We start from the raw sequence: 25,108 nt of genomic DNA on the forward strand, positions 1-25,108 counted from the left end.
GAAATCTATCTCAATTAGATCCTTCTAAGACTCTCTACTGTCCATACTTATAGAAATTTTATAGCAATTTCTTAATATTTACACCTTATCCCGTATGTTCAAAAACTAGCAATGAAACTTTACAAACTAGTTCTTTTTCACTTCTAAGCTGAAAATCTAACAATTTAGTATCAAAAGCTTCAAGAAATCAACCATGACAACTTCTAAAAACTTTAACAGTTTTACAAATTGGTACACGGGTTAGCTAAATCAAGCTCCGGAACCTCATAAACATAAAAATTACAAGTAAAAGACTAAATTGAGCATACCTATGAATGGCCGAAAGTTTTGAAGCATGAAACCCTAAATTTTCTCTTCTTGTCCGTGAGATGAAGAAGATGATAAGAAAATGTTTTATTTTCTTTTAATTTTGGTTTATATACTTTGTTTAATAATTGATTAATCTTAATTAATTAACTAAATTTTATTTAACCTAATTTTAATCTTAATTAACAAACTTAGTGAATGACAATTCAATCTCACTACCGTTTGTTGACTTTACAAAGGTTGAACTTCTCAATTCTTCTTTTGGATAATTAAAAATCTATAGCGATTAACTTTTACCATTTTTACAATTTAGTCGTTGAACCTTAATTAAATATTCAATTAACAAAATCAAAGGACCAAACTTCAATTAAACTTTATACTAACATCATAAATATTTTACGGACTTAATTATCGAAAATGGAATTCCAAAACTGTCATTTTAGACACTACTAAAAAACGAGCAGTTACGTGATTAATTTTAATGCTTAAGATATGAATCAATGTGCTTGTTGATAAGTGTTAGGTTACTTATTTAACTTTGTTAGGTTGGGATGCATTGATTACTATGTCATGAGAATGTTTGATCATGTTTTAGCTTGTCAAATTGATGTATTTGAGATTTGTGTAAATTTTGTTATGTTTGTATGTTAACTGCTATTTAGAACATGAAATTTTAATGCCATAAGCCATGGAAATGAATTGGTATTGCTTGAGGTCAAGATAGGTGCATTCTTGGTGTTTTCGAAGTCAAACAATAAGTTTCATTGTGACGTACTCTATCTCAAGGCCACGACTTTCTTGTCCAACATCGCAACTAGGCCTTTTCATGTTGCGACCTAGCCAAGCACGTAGGGACACTATGATATCCCCTGTTTCCACATCACAACTTTACCTATTGTTTTAGCATCAAGTCCTTAATCATTTCTGAAGATTCACAAATGCCCTCGTGGGGCATGAACTAAACTGAGACATGTCCAATTAATGTATTCTAATTATCGATATTGCGTTTATTCATGATTTTAGTTATTGTTGGTGATTTTGATGTTCGACTAGGTTAAGGCATTTAGTGAAATGAATGAAATAGTTTGGGTTGCTTTGACAACGTAATGTAATATCGCACATTCGAATCTGATGATTAGATCGAGTGTGGGGGTCATAAGCTGATTTAACTTTTTTAATGGAAAATATATAGATGACTAACGAGGTATACAAATTGAAAATACAGAGACCAAACTACTAGAAAAAATAATATAAATACCAAAGTCATCATTTAACTATAGCTCAAGGGCTAAAAGAGGTTACATTTCTTTCATCACTTGATCTTCATCCATGAACTGCATTCCGTCATAATTATTACGGAACCTTAACATGACAATAAAAAATCATATGTTAAATATTTCAACAAAATCCATCAATTGAAATGAAAAAATAATTCCATCAATTTATGAGCAATTAGAGTTTAGAATTTAGTTTAAAACACATCAGGATTCAGTGATAACTCTCATGAAACCGAAATAATAGGATCAAATCTCTAATTAATCTGAGAATCCTTAATTAAACTGATTTTGATGTTTCTTGTAACAAAATGAGTTTAAAATTCTGTATTGGATTTTATTTGGTACATCAGTTTCTAACAGGAGACAATCTTGTCACATTTCCTGAATCTTATGCAACTTTCCTCAATGCCGATTAGTTCTCATCAAAATTTCAGACATTTCGCAAGAGATTTTGCTGTTTCGACTCTACATTTTTCTAATTTTATGGTACAGGGTACAATCATCCTGACGTAAAGAAATATTTACAAAAAGATAAAGCATACAAGAGTTGAAACATACCCATATAGGATACTCATCTCCAGAAATAAGTAACATAGGTGCTAACCTTCATCTCTGCTTGTAGCTAAGTATGGTGGATGCTGCAATCATGCTTGGACTATAACTGGGAGGGCTCGGCTTCATACCCTGCTGTTCTGTGTTGTTCAGTGTTCTGTTCGGAGGGCATAGAAGTTCCATAACTTTCTCAGCAGCTGCAATTTGTTGCTGTTGGAGTACTGTATTGTTCATCAATTCCCTACAAAGACTCAAATCATCAATTCACATTTTTAACAAGTTAAGAATCATGAGACACGGATGTCCATTTTTATTGACACAGTAAATATAGAGGAAAGCATCAAATGCCATCACTAAAAAAAAAGTTTCTAAACCTTGCTCAATGAAAAATTTACAAAGGCCAATCTGTGTTTGTATCGTAAAAAATATCTTACTTGAGCAAGAATGCTACTTTTGCAGGTGTGCAAGCTTGAAATAAAGCTTCAGGAATAACAGGAGAATCCAAGAGGATGTTGGGAAGTGAAATGTATGGTATCTTTGCTTTGTGGCGAACAAACCATTCAGTAAGGAAATGAGCTCTATAAGTAACTAAACAAGGTAACCTGGCAAGCTGCAACTCCATAGCAACAGTTCCTGAAGTACATAAGGCAACAAGGCTTGCCTGCAAAAATTTAATCGGAATATAATCGCGCTGAAGACCATGAAATTTAAATTACTGGGTGCAAATGCTTTACTAGTACATGAGTAACATAGAAGATTAACTAATACGGCAAAACTAAGTTCCAAGAAAACATGATTTTTTTCATAAGCTTCCACAGCAACTTTTACATCAAACATTTTGGAAATACTTTTGATTCATGGTCAATCAAACAGACAATTCAATTACTGCAATTTCCTCAAATCAGAATCTGGAGTTTATCAGACGAAAGTATTCTAAGGAAAAAAAAAATGTTCAATTTTCTAGTCAATTGAACGAAGAACTCCTCAATGCAATTGAATATATTATAAAACTGAATATCTGTGAATTTCTTTAATCCCTTAAGTTGACTGTAGCTGTGACCTGTGAACATCTCACTGAAATCACAATCAATGATAAACATATCCTGTGAGCACTGAAGGACTTACATTGAATGCATCGTATTTCAGCTGTGGGGTTCCTCCTGGAATTAATATAGCAGGCACAGGCCACTTATGAACAGCTTTAGCAATATAGTTGTCCACTAGTTGATTGGGAGCCACATGGATGACCGTTACCAGCTCAGGGAAAGAGTCTTTTAACAGTTTCATTGTGTTTGAAAAGATGGGAAGCATTCTAGTGACCTCTTGTAATCTGCTTCCAGGTAGCAAGGTAATTACCGTTGCTCCTTTATAAATTTCAAGTAATTATTTAAAATTTAAGAACAGAAATAGATTATAGTTAAGCAAGTGTGCCTCACAGCCGTACACACTACAAATAAGCAAACAAATATACACATGCACACAAAAAGAAATGAACAAAAGCAGTTTCTAAATTCTAATACATTCATTGATTTTAAAAAAAAAAATGCAGGTTTTGATTGATCCCAACAACTTCAAGAAAAGAACTACCATAGAATGATTATCAGAAAAAGAGAAGAAAAAAAAAGCCTGAAAGTTGGACCATAGATGTTATAATCATTAAACTGATTAAGGGTAAAAGACAACTCAAGGTTAAACTATAAGAGAGAAAAAAAAAAAAAAAACAAAAACTGCCAACTTCCTAGAACTTTACTAGGTTATCTCCACATTACCTGAAGCTATGGCATATTTTTTTCGAAAATCTTCACCATTTCCGGTTATCTTCCACTCATGCAATGCAGTTTCCTTTCCCTAAGCATACATATTTCTCCTTTGTTAATGCTAAAATAACCATACATACACGTGCCAATAGGAACATATGTACTCTTGCAAAAAACTTTTGGAGAAAGCAAAATCATAAGTATTGAAACTTGAACTCCCTATTAAGTTTTAGGAAACAGAACAATCCCATACTATAACAATTTATACAAGAAGATAAAATGATACCAATATATACTACGACAGCGGAATGTGAATTCATACCATGTTCAGCTCTAAAACATCTTCCAGAATGGGGTGACCAACAAAAGTTGCATTCAATCCATTTAATTTACAACCTGCTTCCTCATTGGGAAGTATACAGAACACATAATCCACAAATTTTGATAGGCCTTTGAGTCTTGCTTCACCTCCTTTCCATGCCCAGAATGATGGTGCAACATAATGAAAGAGTACTGGTCTATCTGACCTTTGTTGGTTGTATCTAGCTGCAAAAAATAAACATTCCTTATGTTCCGGCACATAATATTGCACAGACAATATGCAAATACACAAAAAATTGATCCTAACTCCAACAAATTGGTGATATTACCCCGTAACTGCTTAAGTAGACGGAAAGAAAATCCCTTGGAGTCCACCGTCACAACCACGTGAGGCTGGAACTGTAATGCAGCCTCCACAGTTTCCTTCAATTTTACCTGACATTTCATCAAATACAAATGGTCCATCAGTAGTTTAGTGCAAAGTTTTTTTTTTTTTTTTTTCAAGGAATCCTCCAGGTTCATTTTATGGTCCACGAAGACTAATCTTTTCAGGAGTCATGGCTGCCTCTCCCAACAAAGTCGTCTCTGAGATTCGAACCTGAGTTCTCCCTTTGGAAGTGCAATGTGCCTTAACCAACAGTTGTTGGTAGTGCAAACTTTTATGGTAAAGGTTCAATCACCTTGGTTCCAAACTACTCACTCTGAAATTATAGAAGTGTGGTAATAATTCCCAGATTCCCATTACCGCAATATTCTCCATTGGGAACAAGGATTTCAGGCCTTGATTGGACATCCTGGACCTTATTATATACACAGAGAAAATACTTTAGAAAGAACCCCATGAGAGTTCAGATAACTAACATCAAATTGATTCTGCCAAGTTGCCTAGTTGCAACACATATGGACATAAATCTCCCCCGCCCCCCCCCCCTCCCGCCCACCTTTTTTTAATCTACTGAAACAGATAGATGATATAAAGAATGGAAATAGCTTTCCTGAGTTCTTTCACGTATGCCCTTTCCTTTTTACTTATTTTTATTACTCTTTTTCAGCAAAAATAAATAAAACCCATACTCAAAATTCACCTAGCTAATGCTAAAAATACAAAGGCAATGATATATAGTTAAAAAGTATACCCGCCTACACCCGAGAAGCGGATAGGAAGAGGGGAAATCTTGTTTAAGGAAGCCATAAGACGAGAGGCAATGGAATCTCCACTAACCTCTCCTGCAACAATGAACACTCTCAACTCCCCTTCACTGGCGGCTCTGTCTATTAAGGATTTGCTTGAAACCCATAAATATCTCCTCAATGGGGTCTTCCAACAAATGCTATTCTTAAATATATTCACAAATCGAATCGCTGCCAACCACATCGATATCTTCGGTATAGTATTTCTATGAGAACAGTTGAAAAGGAAATGTGATGGAAGCAAGAGTCGTCTAGTGCAGTTGCTGCAACACCCTTCCGCAGTTTAGTTTGCAGTTCGAAGAAAACAAGAGAGCAATGTAAAGGACCCAACAGTTTCGAGACAACAAAGGCCCATGTCTGATGCAAACATGGACTCACATAAAGGGCCTGGTTAATATTATTAATTTTGGATATTAATTCCATATCTTCTATTTTTACTAGGAATATCAGTGGTTTTAGTTTCTATTTTTTAAAATTATTTTCTAATCAAATGATTTCTAATTAATTTTACCTTTTAATCAATACTTAAAAATAATTTATTTAATTTTAATCATTTAATATATTACATAAAAATAATAATAATAATAAAGCTAACTTGACTAAATTAGTTTATGGTTATGAAGATGGATGTTGATTCTCATAAGCTTCATTTTGAAAGCACCATTTGCATTTCTTTACTAACATGTTTTCTTCTACATGAACCAAAACGATAACATATGGCAAGAAAAGAAAAAAGATAACATATATAAATTTTACAATAACTTTTCCTGACAAACTTGTGCCTTCTTGCCTTTCTCCTTTCTGCTTATTATTTTATAAACTTTTTTAAATTTCTTTTTCCTATAACATATTTTTAAATTAAATTAAATTTTATGAATATTATTAAAATGTTAAAATTTTATTCTATCCTCTTTACTTAAAGTAGAAGCTAAAATATTATATATAGTGTAACACTTCATACCCGACTCAATCGTCGGGTCTGAGCTACAAGATGTCACATTCGTTGCCAGAGCAACTACAGTCAAATAGAATCAATTTATACCAATGCACATTTAGTTACGAGCTATTCATGAATATGATGTGATTTACAAACCTTTTTGAGTCTTCAAGCTTACGAAAGCTTTAATGTTAACCTGAGATCGAATTAGGACCAAATCATAAATATTTCAAAATCTCAGGTTGACATCGTGATGTCGAGGATTCCTCGTCACGACGTAACATACTAAGTAAATCTTGTCGTGACCTCGAGTACACATTGTCGCAACGTGAATCCTGAGCTGCTTCTCGTTGCGATGTGACGAGATCTATAATAATACTTTACATTTCAATTACAATAAAAACAATAATATGCTAACTACATTCAAGCTAAAATATGCCAAAATGATACTTCAAAACAACATCAAGCAACCAAGTTTTAAATTCAACCATTTTCGATACAAAACCTGCTTAAACCCTATGTACATACCATATACTAATCAAAAGAGAACTTTACAAACTTTGCTGAGTCGCAGATTGTTAGCTAGATGTTGGATCAACTGCTCAATCTATCTGGAATCTACTATACCTGCGCATAGATAAAACAAACCTTACGTTGAACAATTACGATCAGTGATAAATTTCATATTTCTAGTCACAACATAAGCAATAATCAATATAAGAATTCAATCCAAATATGCTACAATTCAATTAAAACAATTTGCATATTCAATATAAAAATTTCATTCTACTACAAAATTCCATTTGATAGTCAAACTAACATTTATATCATCCATTCTATTAACAAAATATAACATATTTAATTCAATTACTTACATATACATTTATGTACCAATTTGATATTTAATCTCATTTTCATTCATATTTTATACAACTTCATCAATTCACATTGTCATTTATAGGGACATATGCTTATTCATTTCCTATGATCATAATTTCATATCACATTTCTATCATTTCTGAGCTTATAAGCTCATTTAACACAATCAGTCCCCAGGGTACACTTTTAACCATTTCGTATGGTCTTTCACATGCTATCAATTATCACATTTCATATGTGTGCAAATATATCAAATCAATTCACATTTCATTTCAATCAACCATATAGCCAAATCATGTTTATATAACCTTATTAACCTGACTCGAATTTCAAGACGGATACACAGATTAGTCAACCTACATCTCAATCTAGCATCATAGTGCATCATTGGATATATCGAAGGAAAGATACTAGCACACATAGTGCATCATCGAGCAAGCCAAAACAATTATACTGGCACACAAGGTGCATCATCGGACGAATCGAAGCAATTATACTGGCACACATTGTGCATCATCAGATAAACCGAAGCAAATATACTTTCACATAAGTGCATCATTGGATGTACCGAAGCAAATATACTAGCATGTAAGTGCATCATCGAATAAATCGAAGTATAAACATGTAGTATAAACCTATACAATTAATAGGGTAACAAATTTCCAATTTCATCACATAGTTCAATTCACATTCTATCATTCTCAATTCACCATTCCAATACAACATATAACATGTTCTAACTCAATTTCATACCAGGTACCTCATATCAATCAAATCATGTTATTTTCTATTTTATTCAATTTAGTTGTAACCTCCCCATCTCGACCTAGATGTTAGACTCAAATTCGTGAGATTACATCAGCCACCGAGATGGCCTAGTACAATTGGAGTTTATAAAACAGTAATTTTAAAATATTTGTTTATTTTAGAAGAGAACTTAGCCTATTTTCAGAAAAAAAAACATATGAGTTAACAACAATCAATTAATTTTAACAATTTTCTTATAACGGTGACTATTTTTAAAAACTTAGTTAATTTATTTATTCTTTCAAAACTTATTTACAAACTTAGCAACGAAAAAGTGATATTTACTTAGTTTTAATAAAATCTATGTTTCATTCATAGATAATTAAAATCTGTAGTTTAACATTTTAAAATTAAATTAAAAACAACATAAATGTCATGCATGCTACATAAAACTAAAACCTAATGTCTAATGTCACAATTCAAAATAAAATAATACAAACTCTGAATAATAAATTATCAAATAATAGATCTAAAATATTAAAAAAATAGATCCGAGCTGAGCCCCTCCATATATCACGTCCGCGTCCTAACCTGGTGGGTTGTCTATAAAGATGGAAATTAAAAGGGGAGTGAGCTATGTAGCTCAGTGTGAGTTCCATCATAAGAAAATCAATGCAAATAGTAGACAAATCATACATAAAATTAACTCATAGAATAAATCACAATTAATTAGCAATACAAAATATCAGTAAATCAGATCAATTCATTAACAAAATATCTCAATATTCAAAGACATGCATATGTATTATGACTGCAATGCAATTTCAATTCAATACTGCTACGCACTATTGTAGGAGTTCCCCAGAACTCCTCTACCTTTACACCATGTTATGAATAAACCACTGATCATTGCAGATGAATTGTTAATGATAAAATATATTTGTGGATAAACTATTTGTCTGTGCAGATAAAAGCTGCTAATATGTTGTGGATGAACCACTGATCATTACAGATGACTGCTAATGATAAGAATATATTTGTGGATAAACCATCCGTCTGTGTAAATAAAAGCTGCTAATACGTTGTGGATGAACCACTAGTTGAGCAAATAAACTGCCAAGTAAATTACGTTGTGGATAAACTACTGGTCGAGTAGATAAACCACTGACTACTTCCTCCATTCAAAACGTCCCACCCCATGCAATACAATATGGAAAGCTCAAAACAGATAAATACGATATCATTTAATTATGCTTTTAATAGAACAATATAATAGCAATCAATATGCCTATAACAGTTCAATACAGTAGCAAATAATATGCTTATAACAGGTAATTCAATAGCAAAAGTCAATCTTATTAAGTGTTCAATTTAACAGTAATATAATACATGCTTGTACGGACAATCACATATACCGATACAATAGATATATGTATTATTCACAATTCATACAAATATATATTAATTTAGTCAATTAGATCATGAATTCTAACATTATTCATATTATCAGGGGCTTAATTGAATAAAATAAAAAACTAAAAATAATTTGGGAACCATTCATGGACTAAACTGAACAAATCATAAAATTTTAGGTAAATCTGTAAAATAGGGGATACACGACCGTGTGGCAGGCCGTGTGGAAGGCTATAGTTGTGTGGAAAGGTTACATAGTGTTTGTTCGAATAATCAACTCGAAATCACCAAGAGGGAATGTGAATTGGTCTTTAAGAAAATTGTGAAAGCAAAGAAATATTATTCAACAAAGAACACAACGATTTATAATGCTTTAGCCCCAATTGCCTACTCTACTACCTTAGCTTTCCACAACTAAAGATTTTTTCCAAATTCACTAAGTTAACAACTTTTGAGGACAAGGTTTAACCTCACCAACTTTTGAGGACAAGGTTTAACCTCACAATCTCCCTTAAGATTACTACCCAATATCTTAATATTGCAACTCCCTTATGGTTTCTACCCAAACCTTAAGATTCAATCTTCTCAAAGAGAATAACAAATAGCAAACTAAGAAGTAATCTTTACAAGATCAAAATGTTTGCCAGTTAAGTACAAGTAAACAAGAACACACTTGAGCTAAAGAATAACAATGAAAGCTCACAAGTGTGTACAAAAAAAGTATGAAAGAATTAAACACTAAGGTTGTTTTGATTAGTCTTTAAGCTTGATGATGTCTTGTGTTGTTGTAGGACCTTTGGAAGATGAAATTTATACCCTCTAATTCATTTCCAACCGTTGTGGTTGTTGAGAAAATAAATAGAGCCGTTGGAGATGAAAATACCAGATCATTAAATTTACTTGCAACAAAAGGTATCGATACTTTGTCTATGAGTATCAATACTATTAGCATTTAATGCAAAGTTCAGTGACCGTTGGAGCTAAAGATATCGAATACAAATGGACTTTTATCGATACCTAGGAAAAGTATCAGTACTTAGCTAAATTGGTTGAAAACAAAATGTAAAAATACCATATCATTAAATTCACCTGCAACAAAAGGTATTGATACTTTGTCTACGAGTATCAATACTATTAGCACTTAATGCAAACTTCAGAGACCGTTGGAGCTAAAGATATCAATACAAATGGACTTTTATCAATACCATATGAAAAGTATTGATATTGGATCGATACTTAGTTGAATTGGTTGAAAATAGAATGTCAATTTGGTATCGATTTTAGAATGTCAACTTGGCCAATACTTTTTGGCCTGAAGCAATACTGACTTGTTTTAAAATAATTTTAATTTGATTGAAAATGTTTAACTCAATTGAAACCATTTCAACTTGATTTTATCATTTTGCCAATTTTGTTCAACTTTACCTTTTATTCAAAATATTTTAATTTGTTATATCAAAACATATTATCAAATAAAGCTAGGTATAACACACGACCGTGTGGCCAGGCTACGTAACAGACTGTGGCCGTGTGAGAAATGTAAATTCAACCTACAGGGGAGATACAACTGTGTGAAAGGGTCTAGGCCGTGTGAGATTTGAACTAGCCTAAGGTTTCAGAGCCACATGGTCATGTGAGGGGCTGTGTGGTCCATACACCCGTGTGGCAGATCGTGTGGCCCTATTCCTAAACACGGTTTGCCCTGATTCACTTGTAAAATACACACACCTTTCTCTAGGAGCCCGATCGATGTTCCTCGCGATAAAATTTGGTTCGATTCACCTAAAACGAGTCATTCAAATGACATTTACACAAGAATTAATAGTTTATCTCAAGATCATTCAAGATTTATGGGAGTTATCGACAAGAACTGAGAAAGATCGTTTGAACGATTGCAAGATTATCATTAGACAAAAATTCTATAGAGATTCGAGATGAAACATTGGGATTGAGACGTACTTATTGATTCTTGGTAAAGATTATGAATGTTTATCATCCAGAATCTTGTCTTTTTTTTCATCGATGCCATGATTTTCTAAAGACATCTACTACTATGCATTGCACCCTTCACCCAATTTTTTTGCTTCTGATTTTGTAACATGGAAATTAACCTCATACTTTATGGTAGACCGTTTCACTGCAATAGCAACAACATCTTTGGAGAAAAGCTCTATTCCAACTTGTCAATCACCGAAAGTTGTAGAATAACTCATATGGCCTGGTCTTTTATTAGGAAGTTTTGGAAATTCTAACTCATCTTGAGCATCAATGTCGACATTAAGCATTTGAGGTGAAGGTTCATACGCCATAAAATTTGGTTTGGTTCCTCTAGCATTATCTGTACCTTCACTGTCAGAATCACTACCCTCTGGTTTAGTAGGAATAACCTTTGTTTCAAAAAATAATTCAATTTCTAAACCATCCAGCCCGGGCTCCCTGATTGGGTCATCGTGGGTTTCAACTTCCTCTTCGTTCTCAACTTTCTCTTCGAACCTCAGTTGTGGTTTTATGTCTAGGATTGGATGTCCCTTCATCGTTGTAGGTTGTACGAGAACATCATTTGTTCTCATCAATCCTACATTAAAACCAATATTACTTATGGATTTCCCATTCGTGTAACTTAATGGTATACCCACATAAGTGTTTCCAATATAAAACATCGACATTTTGAAGTTGAAATCAAAAGCATTCATAGAATGTTGTGCTGGGGTTTCCGTGTTAAGGTTACCAACTAACCTCGACTATACACCAAAGTTGAGATGGAGGGTTGAAATCAAGAAATGTCTTACCATTGATGATTCTGGAATTCCCTAATACGAACTTTGTAACAACATCATGAAACCACCGCACAACTGTCTGGTTGGACTCTTTGCTTCCTGTTCCTGAAACAAATTAACAGGAATTGTTTTCAAACCCGGACCACTTTCCTTTACATTGACAAACTAGACATATAACTCTAGTATAACATTTCTAGTTGAGCAATGTGTATCAAGCATTAACTTGACATCCGTGTCAACTTTGAGTTAAAATGTATCATATCTAACAGGGTTCATTGATGTTAGATATTTATATTTCCAGCTTGAAATTCTCCTCTGGCTTGAAATCGAGACTTTTCTTCTAATTCTTGATAAAAGCTCATTCAATTTGATGCTCTAGTTGAAAGCGAATTTTGTATGTAACACCCCACACCCGACTTAGAAGTTATGACCCGAGTGTGAAGGTGACGTTGATATATTTTAAAACTTTAACCCTTTGTTCTTGTACCACATCTTATTTTGGAAAACAAAGATTCAGAAAACGAATGGTTAGAATATAATAATTTTTAGCTAAACCTTTCGTGCATTCTTTAGAAAATATCATACCTAAAAACACTTATTTTATAATAAAATCACTTAATCACATTTTTAGTTTAGCAGTAGAAAATTTACAGAATTTTAGTTGAAAGCCGAATTTTAATTCGTTAACTCGTATGATTTTGTAGTTTTACGTTAAAAATACCAAAAATCGACGAACAAAACAAAAATAGAAAACAAAGTGTAAAAACAAATTTACAGTCCAAAAAATTAATAACGTAAAACACCGTATTTAATTAACTAAGAAAACAGTCCAAGCTCTCGCGCACCGTTCGGTCCTAAACTTGTTGATTACTTGAAAAGTCAGAAAAATTGGGTGAGCTTACAAGCTCAGTGTGTACACAACCCAAACAAACAAAATAGATACAAATACAAGTATAGATGCAGTTTTTGAATACAAACGTAGATGCAGTTCTAGAGACAGATATTGATGCAGATACAAATGCGGAAACAAATGTAGACACAGATCCTACCCCCATCCGCTACACATCATCTTTGTCCTACTAATACACACCAATAGGACTACAAGAGCCCATCCGACCCCACACACTTTTAAGTGAACGTATGTCACTTTTTAGAGTAGCGCAGTCAAACTGCCAGAAATAATGCAGTAATCCGCTAGAATCAAATAAGTGTGGTCAAGCCACCAGATCAGATATGTGGTTAATACCACAAAATAAGTCATCCCAGATTGCCCGACAATAATGGCGTACTAATATTTGTATGCAGTTAAACTGCCAGAACACTTCCTCCATCACATCATTATCCCACTGCAATGCACATGTCAGAATGTATTACGCACTCATATGCACATACTAATAGATAACAAATAGACATGTGTTATACATGCATTTGATATCAGAACATACTAACAAAATTATCATATTACTGATCAAATACGAATATCCAATTTTGACATGCTAGCAGTTAATTTACATACATAATCGATATCACATATAGTAGTAAAATATCATATTTAAAGTCAGATTTAAACAATACGGACCCTACGGAGTGACTAAACACAAATCACACATCAATATGGACCTAGATAAAATATTTAAAAAATGGGCCCAGACGGCCTAACTAGCCCAACCTGTGTGGCCCACACGGCCTAACCAACCTAATCCGTATGGTGTCGACAATTCACTTTTCAGTATCGGATCGTTTACTTTTTTTCGAGTTTTTTGTTACACACCTGAACATTTTTAAACCTCGACGTAACAACACACTTCCAGAACCTAAAATTATTGTTCAACACAAACAATTAACGATGATATACAAAATTCAATGAATCAATCAGTCATAATTGCAATAACATGCCTTAACAAATCGAAATTCAACTTTCGGCATTCGATCACTTACCCTAAATAGTAATGGTAGTCCTACAAATCTTCTAAATCGCTGGAAAAACATCGTTCACTCACCAACTTCTCCTAACAAGACACGAAACAATTAGACCAAATAATACACTTCTAACAACAACAATGGTATTTTACAGCAAAACAGAAAACCTTACCGAACCACTACACGGTTTAAGAACAGCACCACAGAACAAGAGTAACAATTAAGAATAAAAAGAAAACAAAATCGATTAAGAAAGTTTTGCGAAAAAGGCAAAGGAAAAATCGACACGAAGTTATTTACTGTAACCAAGAATAAGAGAGAAGAAAAAATCTGAGAAGGTTTTCCTGAAAGCAATTAACGTGAAAAACAAAATGAGTGTTTTGGGGAAAAATGGAGAGGTGGATGGTTGAGTGGGAGAAATTTTTGGGATAAATTTTCAAAAATAAAATCTCATTAAATTCCACCAACTAACCACCCATCAGACTTCCAAATTCTGAATTCAACTCAAACTCCACTACATGGGCGACACACTAGGGAATTGGCAAAAATGATTCTCATTTACTCACGTAATGATTCGAACATAAGACTAAAGGGTAAACTGAAGCCTTACCACTAAACTAGTAGACTTATTCTACTATCAGTTGCTCAAAATTAAATTTCAAGCCAATATTCGAAGATAGGGGTTTAGGCAAAAATAATACAAATGCAAGGAAAAGGATACAAACTCAAAACCTCTGACACATAAGCACAACACTTAACCACTGAATCAGATCACTTCACTTGACAAAATTTCCACAATCTTAACTCAAAATTAGGACGTGACTACTCTTGGTTTCACTAACCCAATTTTTGGGATGTGACACTATAGATTGGGCTGATGCAAAAATGAGCTCAATTTCAATGTCACAAATTTGACCGTTGTAATAAATAACGATTGTAATTCGTCTACTTATCTTTGCCCAAAAAAACTATTTCACATGATTAATATAAAATTAAAACAAAAATATTATAAAAAATTACTCATTAACCAAATTCTTTGTTTTGTATTTGTTCTAATCCTCTCGATAGCTTAATTCTTCTAATTTTGGATGATGCCCAAAAATCGATTATGTATCGAAGTATAATTTAGTTTTTATTTAATATCGTTCACTTTTCCCAAACAAAATTGGGTTTGGGTTTGAAAGCGAGATGGACCTCCATCTCATAATTTTTTTTTTTTTGGGTACAAAGCTGATAAAATCTTGAGAAACATTTGTGGGTATAATTGAATTGAATAAAAAATAATAATTTTAAATTTATAATTTAAGTTTGATAGAGTATCCTCTTAAAATTTTAAATTGGATTCCCTATAAAAAGAAAATCAACATATTTAAATTAATTGAATGAGGCTCGATTGTTTAATTGACATAATATCATAAATTTAAACGTTTGTACAAGCTTGAACTAAAAGTTCTAATCCTAATTAAATATGAGCTATATTACAACATTAACTAAATCTAATCTAAGATTGGTTTCTTTCTATTTTTACAAAGGTGAAGAGTTCTTTCTTTATTCAAGTAAAACTGGAATATATTGTAAATATATATTAATATAATATATGATAAATATATTTGAGAGGTCTTTTATTATAGGGACTTGATCAAATTAACCCTCTACTATTAAATGAATAATTTAATTGCGGTACTATTAAAAAAATTAAGACCAAATTAAATTATAGTTAACATTTGTTATTTAAAAAATCACTTACAATTTAACGGTTCTATGAAATCTTTTATATAAAATTTAAACTGCATATAAATTAAATTAATCAATTTAAATATATATAGGTCATAAATCCTAATAGATTTGAATGAGTCCCGTGACAAAATCAAAGCCTCTTTGTCTGTTGAGTGGAGCCTGTATTGATTGATGCATTGAGATTCAGATATTTATTTAGAGAGTCATATTCCCACACACACATCAGAGCCTTTAAGATTTACAGTTACGATACTCGTTCATCATTCATGTCTCTCTCAAAACAGTAACCCCATTTCTTCACTTCCAGTAAATGAAACCCAATGGAGTGTTTAATAATATTAATTATAAATGATGGGGCTTTGCCTTGTGGAATAATGGGTGGTGCTTGCTTCAGCTGTCAACCTTTCAATTTTATCAATATTATAGCTAAACCAGATTTTGCTGCCATTTATTTCCAGTTTTCTTCTGACCCATTATCTAACTACCTCCTACTGTTTTTCCTATTTAGAATAGCTTAAATACTTTTTAAAAGATTTAAAGCTTTTCTAAAATTAGAAATATTGACATCTCTCTCTCTTTATATATATGCATGTAACTTTTAACAACATTGGATAATTTTAAAGATAAGTGGGTAGTTGTAGATGAAATTTTAGTTCAATTGGTATAGATATTGTTGTTAATGTAGGAGGACGTGGGTTAGAGTGTGTTGAAGCATATTATTCTCCTATTTATTGGTTAGGAAGTGGCTATGGATAGATAAATGAAATTATAAACATTATAAATAGATAAATTAGAAATTTTGTTATGGGACCAATATGTTATTTATGCAATTATGTGCTTCACATTTAAATTGTAGACAATTATTTGTATAAGATGTAGGAAATATACAATTGTTTCATGCAGAGCACCTTTTTACATAAGAAGAAACATGAAGGGTCTTCCTTGCAATTATATCCTCCACATTAAATCTTAAACTTTAGAAATGTAAATATAAACTTTACTATCCTTTCTTCGGGTGAAAAACGTTTTCTTTCCTTTTTAAAATTGGAGATGAATTTAAAATTAAAAAAAAAAGTCTTGTTCAATATCAAAGTAAAAATGTTTAAATTTCAAAAAAAAAATTATCAATTTAAAAATGTAATAATCATTTTTGAGTGGTTTTGTTGTGTACCTTCTTGGTGAGGAGAATAGATATTTATATGCCATGGTTACTATTCATGAATTTGACTTTTTTGGTAGGCTCCATGCATGTCACCACGTATGTTGTCCTAAACTTAACACGTGTTTGTTGGTCTAGGTATTTGCCAGTTTACTCGTTTGGTTTGTACCTTATGCTTGAAAACACCCAGGGATATGCGAACTGGGCTCGTGAGCTCACCCCGCGAGCCCCTTAGCGTATCCACCCAATGAGGTCCAAACTCGGGTTGCGGGTCGGTAGCCCAGGTTATATCTGGGTTTCGAGTTGGCAATCAGATATACTATAACAATATAGTCCCTCTAGTGGTTCTAAGAAAGGTTATAAAGTGGTGCTTCATTGTAAATTTGAAAAACTTACCAAACACGCATTGGTCACTGGTGCCTAGTGTTCACCTTGCCACGTGTACAAGGGGATTATACCCATTCAGATCTAACAATTCCTTTGTCCTTGGTTATTCGAATCATTAAAGTATAAGAGCAAAAAAATTTTAAAAAAGGGGAGGGTTATGAAGCCTTAAAAATCATTGTTTTAAACATTTTCAACTGTTGCATTCGACAAAGAACGTTTTCTTTAAGGTAAATTTCTGCGAATTTTTCTACTTTGGGTATTCTTTCTTCTTCTGTTATGATCATAACTAGAACTAGGGGAGGTAGTAGTCGCCAGATAAGTCCAAGCAATCCACGCAACAGCACGTAGTAGGGGTTCCTATCGAGGTTAATTTCTACACCTATACTACGAAGACGGAGGAAGCGTTTCGAACATTAGAAGTACGAGGGATTAAAATCCCCAATTTCGCATATGATTTTTCAGTTCTTATGGGCTCACATCATCTGAGCAACACCAACGACAACAATTTTCTTCTTCCCTTCCACGTAATAGAGGCTGAGTTTCATTTGCCTCTTTATTATTTCTTCTGCCACCTACTTGAAGATTACGGGATCACACCTGGCTAGTTGTCTGGGTTTTCTTAGTGGACCGCGATGGCTTGCATACTGTTTTCCAAAACTTGTACTAACTAAAGGCCCACAACTGAGGGAGTTCATTAGGTATCTACTACTTTACCCCTCGCAAAGATGTGGAATCTATCATTTCCAACAAGTGCTGTAACCTTCGCTTGATTTCAGAGAAGTACATTAGGGTGAAGTGTAAGCTTACCAATGGCTTCGGTTTCCCCATGGAGTGGTCCTCACCAAGTAAGGACATGTGTTTAACTCAATGAAACATTATGACTAGAGAGGGTTGGGTGTAATTTAAGAGGTTTCACAAGGGCCGCGTTCTAAATTTAGAGGATGTCTTAACCGCGAGGAATGTTGTAACCCCTCAAATTGGGCCTAGAAGTTATGGCCCAATCTAAGTGATCACATGGACCATGGAAATGGCTAAAACATGAGTTAAAATAATCAGGTCTAATTTTTGAAAATACATGCTTAATATTTCCTTTGAACACAGTTGTTTTAAAACATAACTTGAGAAGAAATTTTATTTTTGAAAAACGTTACGACAATATTAAAAATTCAAGTTTAATCAAAAGTTTGTGGAAAACGGATTTTATTAAGAAAACAGTTAAACAATTCATCCATATTAAAACCATGCAAAATGTCAAATTGTCCACAGAATTTTTTTTAAAAATAAAACATTCATGCCACAGTTTAATGATAAACCACAATTGAAGTCCCAGAATAAAAATTTAAAAGTCCACGAAAGTTCCAAAAATATAAAATAGTCTATAACCATAAAAATTGTTTATTTCTGAGAGCCTCTTCGATGGTCGAATCTGAGTCCTAACCACGAGGATTATCTGAAACACATAAGTAATGTGGGTGACCTTTAAAAGGCTCAATGTGAGATCAACACATAATATATATTTGCATAGATATCAAATACAATACATCAATCATGACATAATCATAATTCATCAAAATCATGGAATATAACACTGATTCTTATGCATGAACATATCGATGCATATTTTAATCAATGCACATTTTATAAAGTTCTTACCCATCCCCGCTAGACACCAATATCGAGTACCCTAGAACTTGTCCATCCAAAACACCATTTGTGGATAAGCCACCACTGATTTGCAGGTAAACTGCTACTGGTTTGTAGATAAACTGCCATTGATAACACTGATATGGACAAGCCACCATTGAATTGCAGATATACTGCCACTGTTTCCTCCTTTCACAAAATCCCACCCCATGCATGTGATATGACGATTTTCACTTGTAACACATATAGATCACTTATACACTTATGCATGTAAAGATTCCCTCATAATCACTTATCACATAATAATCACTTTTAATATGTTTAACATGTTTTTTCACAATAAATCATAGATCTTGATTTGTCATGCATATATACACATAAATCGCACATTTTTAAATCATCATATATAACACATTAGCCATACATCACATATCATGAGCATGAGATCTAGACAAATATCATAACCACAATCATAAGCATATCACTTGTCATGTAGGTCATAGATCCACTTAGTTAGAACACTTACTTGGTATCCATTTCGATAAGTTATACAACTCTTCATAAATATTTAGTATATTTATATATTTTAATATAATTATTTTGTTAATAATAAAATACCGATGTCAAAAAAACAAATAGTATCGATCCACACCTTAGATTGTAGATCCGAATAGCCTCAACCCTTATTTACGGTTTCACTCGATCTATCTCGCAAGACGATCTATCATATAAGTAACAAGTATTAGTGTGGATATTTGAAAATGCTTTGTCACTTAAGAGATCCATCACTAATAGTCTTAACATCACTTACCCCACGATCTAAGACTCTTAAAAAAAGGATTTCCTTTACAAAGTTAGGGGTCTCCCCTACAATTATTGTTCGATCCTTCAAAGCAATACAAAGAAGTATTAGTACTATATTTCATAAATAAATAACAATGACAAAATACCACTATGATTCATGGCACTATACCATCCGACCATATTAAGGAATCACTAGGAGAAGGGTTTTTATGACCCAAAATAATCTTTACTTACACTTGATTAATTCTAATGGATCAATGAATCAGAAAGGAGTGATGTCGAAAAATCGAACAATTTAGAAAGGATCATTACAATGAAAGAATAAGTTTGATTAAAAAAAGTGAGAATCGACACAAGGAGAGGGAAAAAAAAGAAAAGAAAGATCTTTTTTGTCATCAATGACAGTGGCGGCTTGATAGCGATTCGACGATGGAGGAGTTATAAGGTTTGGCTAAAAAGAGGGAAGAAGGGAGTAGGAGAAATAAAATTAAATAAAAATGAAGGAGGACTTGTGATGGCGTACGATGGCGACAATGACGGCACTCACAGCAACAATGAAAGGAGGGAGATGAAAAGAGTAAAGGAGCGACAGCCACTAGAGGTGGTGGTCAGTGGCAGGAAGTTTGAGTCATGGTGGAGGAAGAAAAAGATTAAGAGAATGGTGGTAGTTGTTTGCAAAAATGAGAGAAAATGATGAGAAAAGAAAATAAAAAATGAAAGAAAGTGAGAGTGAGAGGGGGTATGGATGACAATGCAAGGGAGAAGGGCTTGGTCAACCATGGCCAGGTTCAATGTATCACGCAACAAGGTAAGAGGTGAGGTTATGGCAAGGGAGGGGGATATGGAGTAAAAAGGGGTGGATGACAATGTTCATTAAGCATAAGAAAAATTGTCAACAAAATTAAATGCAAGAGTGTGAACAATGAGGCTTGAACCTTGGACCACTATGATAGCTAAGTAACCACTAAACCATTAAGCCATTAATCCCCTTATTATCAATCATGCGCATAAAATAAATAAAATATATGGGATGTGACAAATGTATTTCGATTCTGTTTGAAAAATTTTAGCTTCAATGGATGGAGACCGGGTGATAATAATAAAGTAGTTGATGCGGTTGGGGTGCAGCCTGAGAGGTTCACGTAGCCACATAGGGCCAAAGTTGATATGGGATTGATGTTGTTAAGAAACAAATAATAACCAATAAAGTATTTCTATAGTTATTGTAAAATGAGTCCTCGTCCTTGGTTCTCACTGCCTTCGCCACATGTGGAAAGTGGTACGAACCCTAACTTGCTTCCTACTACTGCTGATATTATAATTATTGGTGGTGCAAGAACAAATCGGACAATGAAGACAGTTCGGAGGAGCCTACTAGTTTGCTACAGGAAATCGACAAATACATGGACGTGCGAGCTTTTATGTTGGATATGGGGAAGAAGTGCAAGACTAGTTCGGGGGCTACTAATGTTGTGGTAAGCAGCATGGAAGAGGAACACTATGTAATATTATAACAACATCATAAAAAGAGGACAGACCATGCTGGGCCTTCTACTATTGTGGTCACCGTTCTTGTTTCCCTTATTGCGAACTTACCCTATGTCGTTCATGTGAGCTCACTTGTAGTTGTCCATGTAAGTTTATCACATGCTATTCCTGCTAACTCACCCTTTACTTATCCTTCTTAACCCCAACCACGGAGGGACCTTCGAATGACGGCATTTTTGGTACCATTGTAGAGGATGGTATTGCTGGTGCACTCGTAAAATTTGTTGGGATAGGTGGTGAGACTAGCAAACTGTTCCCTTAGCGTGAGCACCTGAGCACAAAAGAGTTCCCTTATAGTCCCAACGATGTCACCAACCATCTGATGGCCTCTTTGCTAAAAGTAACTAAGGATTGCATGTGTTCGGCTGATTCATCTAATGGTGTGAAGAAGCTTTCTCTAGAAGAACTAGCTTTGTCCTTACAAGTTCTCTTGGCTGAGGCTAGCATGGTTGGTTTGGGTCTCGATGAAGGCATAAGCGGAGCTAAAGCTAGCAAGAAGGAGTTTGATGACTCTTACCAGAATGTCGTGCGAGCCCTAAAGAGAGCCTGCGAGCTCTATTCCAAGCTAAAGGAAGAAAACCAAGACTTGTGGGAGAAGAATAAGGACTTAGCTGAGCCTTTGGTGGTCACTAAGGGTAAGGCAGAGAAATTATCTAGGGAGGTCGTAGTTGAAAGAGAAAAAAAGGAAAGCATGGATGCTTCTATGAAGATGGTTGAAAAGCATTAGGCCATTATGAGTAAGATGGCTGAAGAGCAAAAGGCTGCTCCGGCGAGCTTGGAACAAAAGTACGCCAAAGCTTTAGAAGGCTTTAAGAAGAAAACTTTCCAAAACTTTAGCAACTTCATGCTCGAGCTGAAAGCCAATATTTTGTTGTATGCTCAAGTTGTGGGTGGGCCTTTTGATGCACGTAGGGTTGATTTGGATGCTCTCTGTGACATCGTCTGTAATCAATTGGGATTTGATATTCACTTTCCTTCTAAAGCTGCACATGAAGAGTTCGAGTCCAAGTGGAGTAATTCTAAAGATTTTTACTTGGAGTTTTGAAATTGCCGTTTCCTACACCACTAAAAAACGAGTTGTTACATTTCCTATAGGTTTTAAGCAAAAGTTGTTAACACGAAGAGTTATGTGATTAGTAGAATTTTGTTGAGGCTAAAGACCAGGATGACACCTTATGAGGAAAAGAGAGGAAAGAAGCCAACAATAAGGTATTTTCATGTCTTTAGAAGTACATGCTACATACTGAAAAAAAGATTACAATGGGAAGTTCGAAGCTTATAGTGATGAAGACATTCCTTGTTTATTCTATAAATAACAAGGCTTATAAAGTGTATAATAAACAGACCAAATTTGTGATGGATCCCATCAATGTGATGGTCAAATATGAACCAGATAGCTCCATAGTAAATGAGTTTCTTGATGATAATATGCCCAATGGCAAAAAAAGTTACAACTGAAAAAATAATAGAGCAAAGTGAAGGTGAATAGTAGCCCGTTGATGACCTTTCTTAGCCTCAAACCTTCCCCTATAGTACATAAAAATCACCTTTTAGATAATGTTATTGGTCGTTCTAAAAGTGGTGCAAGGTTAGGGACAAGCCTAGACCAAACTACCATAATATGATTAGGCTACCTTGCTATACATCCTTCATTGAGCCAAAGAGGATGGAAAATGATCTCAAAGATACATATTAGACACATGCAATGCAAAAGAAACTAAATCAATTTGAGAGAAATGGTGCATAGCAGTTAGTGCTCAAACTAGAAGGCAACAATGTGATTGAGACAAAATGGATCTTTAAGAAGTAAACAAATGAGCATGGCAACATGTTGAAGAATAACAATCAGTTGCAACTCACTATAGCAACTAATGTATTGAAAATTTTCTACTTTTGGTTAACATATTTTGACTATTTTTGTGCAACTTTTTAAGGGATCTCTTGCATCAAAATTTATGGTATAATCGTGGAAGACTTTATATCAAGCAAGGAAACTTGTAAGAGTTTAATGTGATTATCTTTCTATGTGTGAGGGATATGTAATCGTAAAAAGTTTTCATTTATCTCAAACAATATCTTAGTGTTAAAAGGTGATTGTTATGGACCAAAACTCTAAAATTTTAATCTCATCACACTCTTGATTTACGAAGACAAAAACATCTATATGTTGAAGACTTACTTTGGAGTATTATGTAGGGAATTGAGAGAGCATAATCTTTTCATTGAGAGGAACTTATATGGGTGCAAGTTGTTTGTAATCAAATCGTTATAGTAGTTTGAGCTAAGCTTTTAGAAGGGAAAGTCTTAATGAGAGAGTTTGATAATTACAATTGTATAATAGTCAAGTTGCAACAAATGAAAGTGAGGTTATATATTATACTATAAAGATTATAGTATATTGCTCTCTGGAGAAGGACCTACAAACATATAATTGAATACGAATTGCATACCCAATCAATTGTACTCATAGTTCATTTTTTTCAATTTTAAATTATTTCTAATAATCACAATTCATATAGCAACTCAGCAATCAACTCAATACTTACAAAAACCTTTATTTATTTGTGAAATATCAAATTTTTTATTTTAAAGGCTAAATTTTTCAAAAGAAATTTCTCCCCACCAAATTTTCTATATACAAATCTAACATATATTATAGCAGGGTTTAGCATAAAAATAGATATTTTAATTTGTTGGCTTTGTTGTTTAGCGTCAGTTTATTGATCATTAATAAATTATTTTAAGGCCAATTTATACTTAATGTTAAATAAATTTCCAAATATAAATGGAAACCGCAGGAAAATAAATGAAAACTGTTTACTCAATTTATGCTTTATGTCATATTGAAATTATCCAATTCAACCACTGATTTGGGTCTTTATATAATTAATGTTATATTGAAATTTAATTTCACTAATGATTTCAAGAATTAAATTAAATTATTTTATTTTTCAGGATTTTTAATTTTAATCTAATAAAACCAACTTTAAATTTAAATTTATATAATTAATGTTTTCATTTGACACCAATAATTGGAATTTAAAAAAAAACTTTCTTCTTTCGCCTCTTCTTTAATATGTAGTGTATATATATTAGATTACTAAAATTAACAAACTAATTAATTTGAGAATAAGGTAAGTTGATCTCTGTTTTAATCAACTGCATTTTTTTTATTTTAAAACTTTTAATAGAATTTCAATTATTCATTCTTTTAATAATTTTGGAATATTATACATTGACGTTAGTTTTATTTTTTTACTTATATAATTAAGTCCTTTTGAGTATGAAATATTTCTCATTTAATTCTTTACAATTTAAAATGAAAATAATGAGAAATTATGATATAATGCCAACTAAGAATGTATTTACGTGTCATTAAAATTTTGTTTGCTGAAATAAAATAAAAAATTGTTAGCTCACCATTGGAAAAGGATTGTATGAAATAATGACACCATGTCATTTGTATTCCTTTTTCAATAGTTTAATGTCATAACAGTATTTTTATCTTGAAAAAAAAATTAAATCCAAATGAAAATCTTAAAATTCAGGATGAAATCGCTGGTGTGTGTTAGAGTTTGTGTGACTCGAATCCCGTTACTTGAAGAAATTGTTGGATTGGGGTTGCGACCAGGGTTTTGGCTCCCGCGGTATGGACCATGTTGCATAAATAAAATCCGTATAGAATTACACTTCTTCTATTTAACATGGATTAGAATAAGGTTTTTCAACTTTTAAATAGATGTAATCGAAAC

General features: G+C 33.2%; 1 protein-coding gene across 5 annotated transcripts; it reads right to left on the reverse strand.

The window, feature by feature from the left end:
- Positions 1-1,467: 1,467 nt before the first annotated feature.
- Positions 1,468-5,702, reverse strand: LOC105802621 (probable lipid-A-disaccharide synthase, mitochondrial). 5 transcript variants are annotated; one of them, XM_012634376.2, is made up of 9 exons: positions 5,350-5,701; positions 4,914-5,013; positions 4,543-4,648; positions 4,215-4,438; positions 3,905-3,983; positions 3,261-3,499; positions 2,570-2,796; positions 2,188-2,376; positions 1,468-1,668 (listed from the first exon to the last, which is right to left on the reverse strand). In XM_012634376.2, exons 1-8 carry the CDS (start codon positions 5,586-5,588, stop codon positions 2,190-2,192), a joined length of 1,401 nt encoding a protein of 466 aa, XP_012489830.1. In that variant the 5' UTR covers positions 5,589-5,701; the 3' UTR covers positions 1,468-1,668; positions 2,188-2,189. The 5 variants fall into 5 exon arrangements, with proteins under 5 accessions (XP_012489830.1, XP_012489820.1, XP_012489840.1 ...); XM_012634366.2 differs by having other exon boundaries at positions 2,142-2,376; XM_012634386.2 differs by lacking the exon at positions 1,468-1,668 and having other exon boundaries at positions 1,893-2,376; positions 4,914-5,007; positions 5,350-5,702.
- Positions 5,703-25,108: the final 19,406 nt, after the last annotated feature.

This window comes from Gossypium raimondii, chromosome 7 (assembly GCF_025698545.1).
Source record: "Gossypium raimondii isolate GPD5lz chromosome 7, ASM2569854v1, whole genome shotgun sequence".
Taxonomy (NCBI): Eukaryota; Viridiplantae; Streptophyta; class Magnoliopsida; order Malvales; family Malvaceae; genus Gossypium; species Gossypium raimondii.

Excerpts from the sequence above, each read along its gene's own strand:
- LOC105802621 (XM_012634376.2), bottom strand. The coding sequence starts at position 5,588 with ATGTGGTTGGCAGCGATTCGATTTGTGAATATATTTAAGAATAGCATT. Across the intron at positions 4,439-4,542 it reads TCTACTTAAGCAGTTACGGG|CTAGATACAACCAACAAAGG; the intron begins GTAATATCACCA and ends TATTTTTTGCAG. Across the intron at positions 3,500-3,904 it reads AAAATATGCCATAGCTTCAG|GAGCAACGGTAATTACCTTG; the intron begins GTAATGTGGAGA and ends AAATTTATAAAG.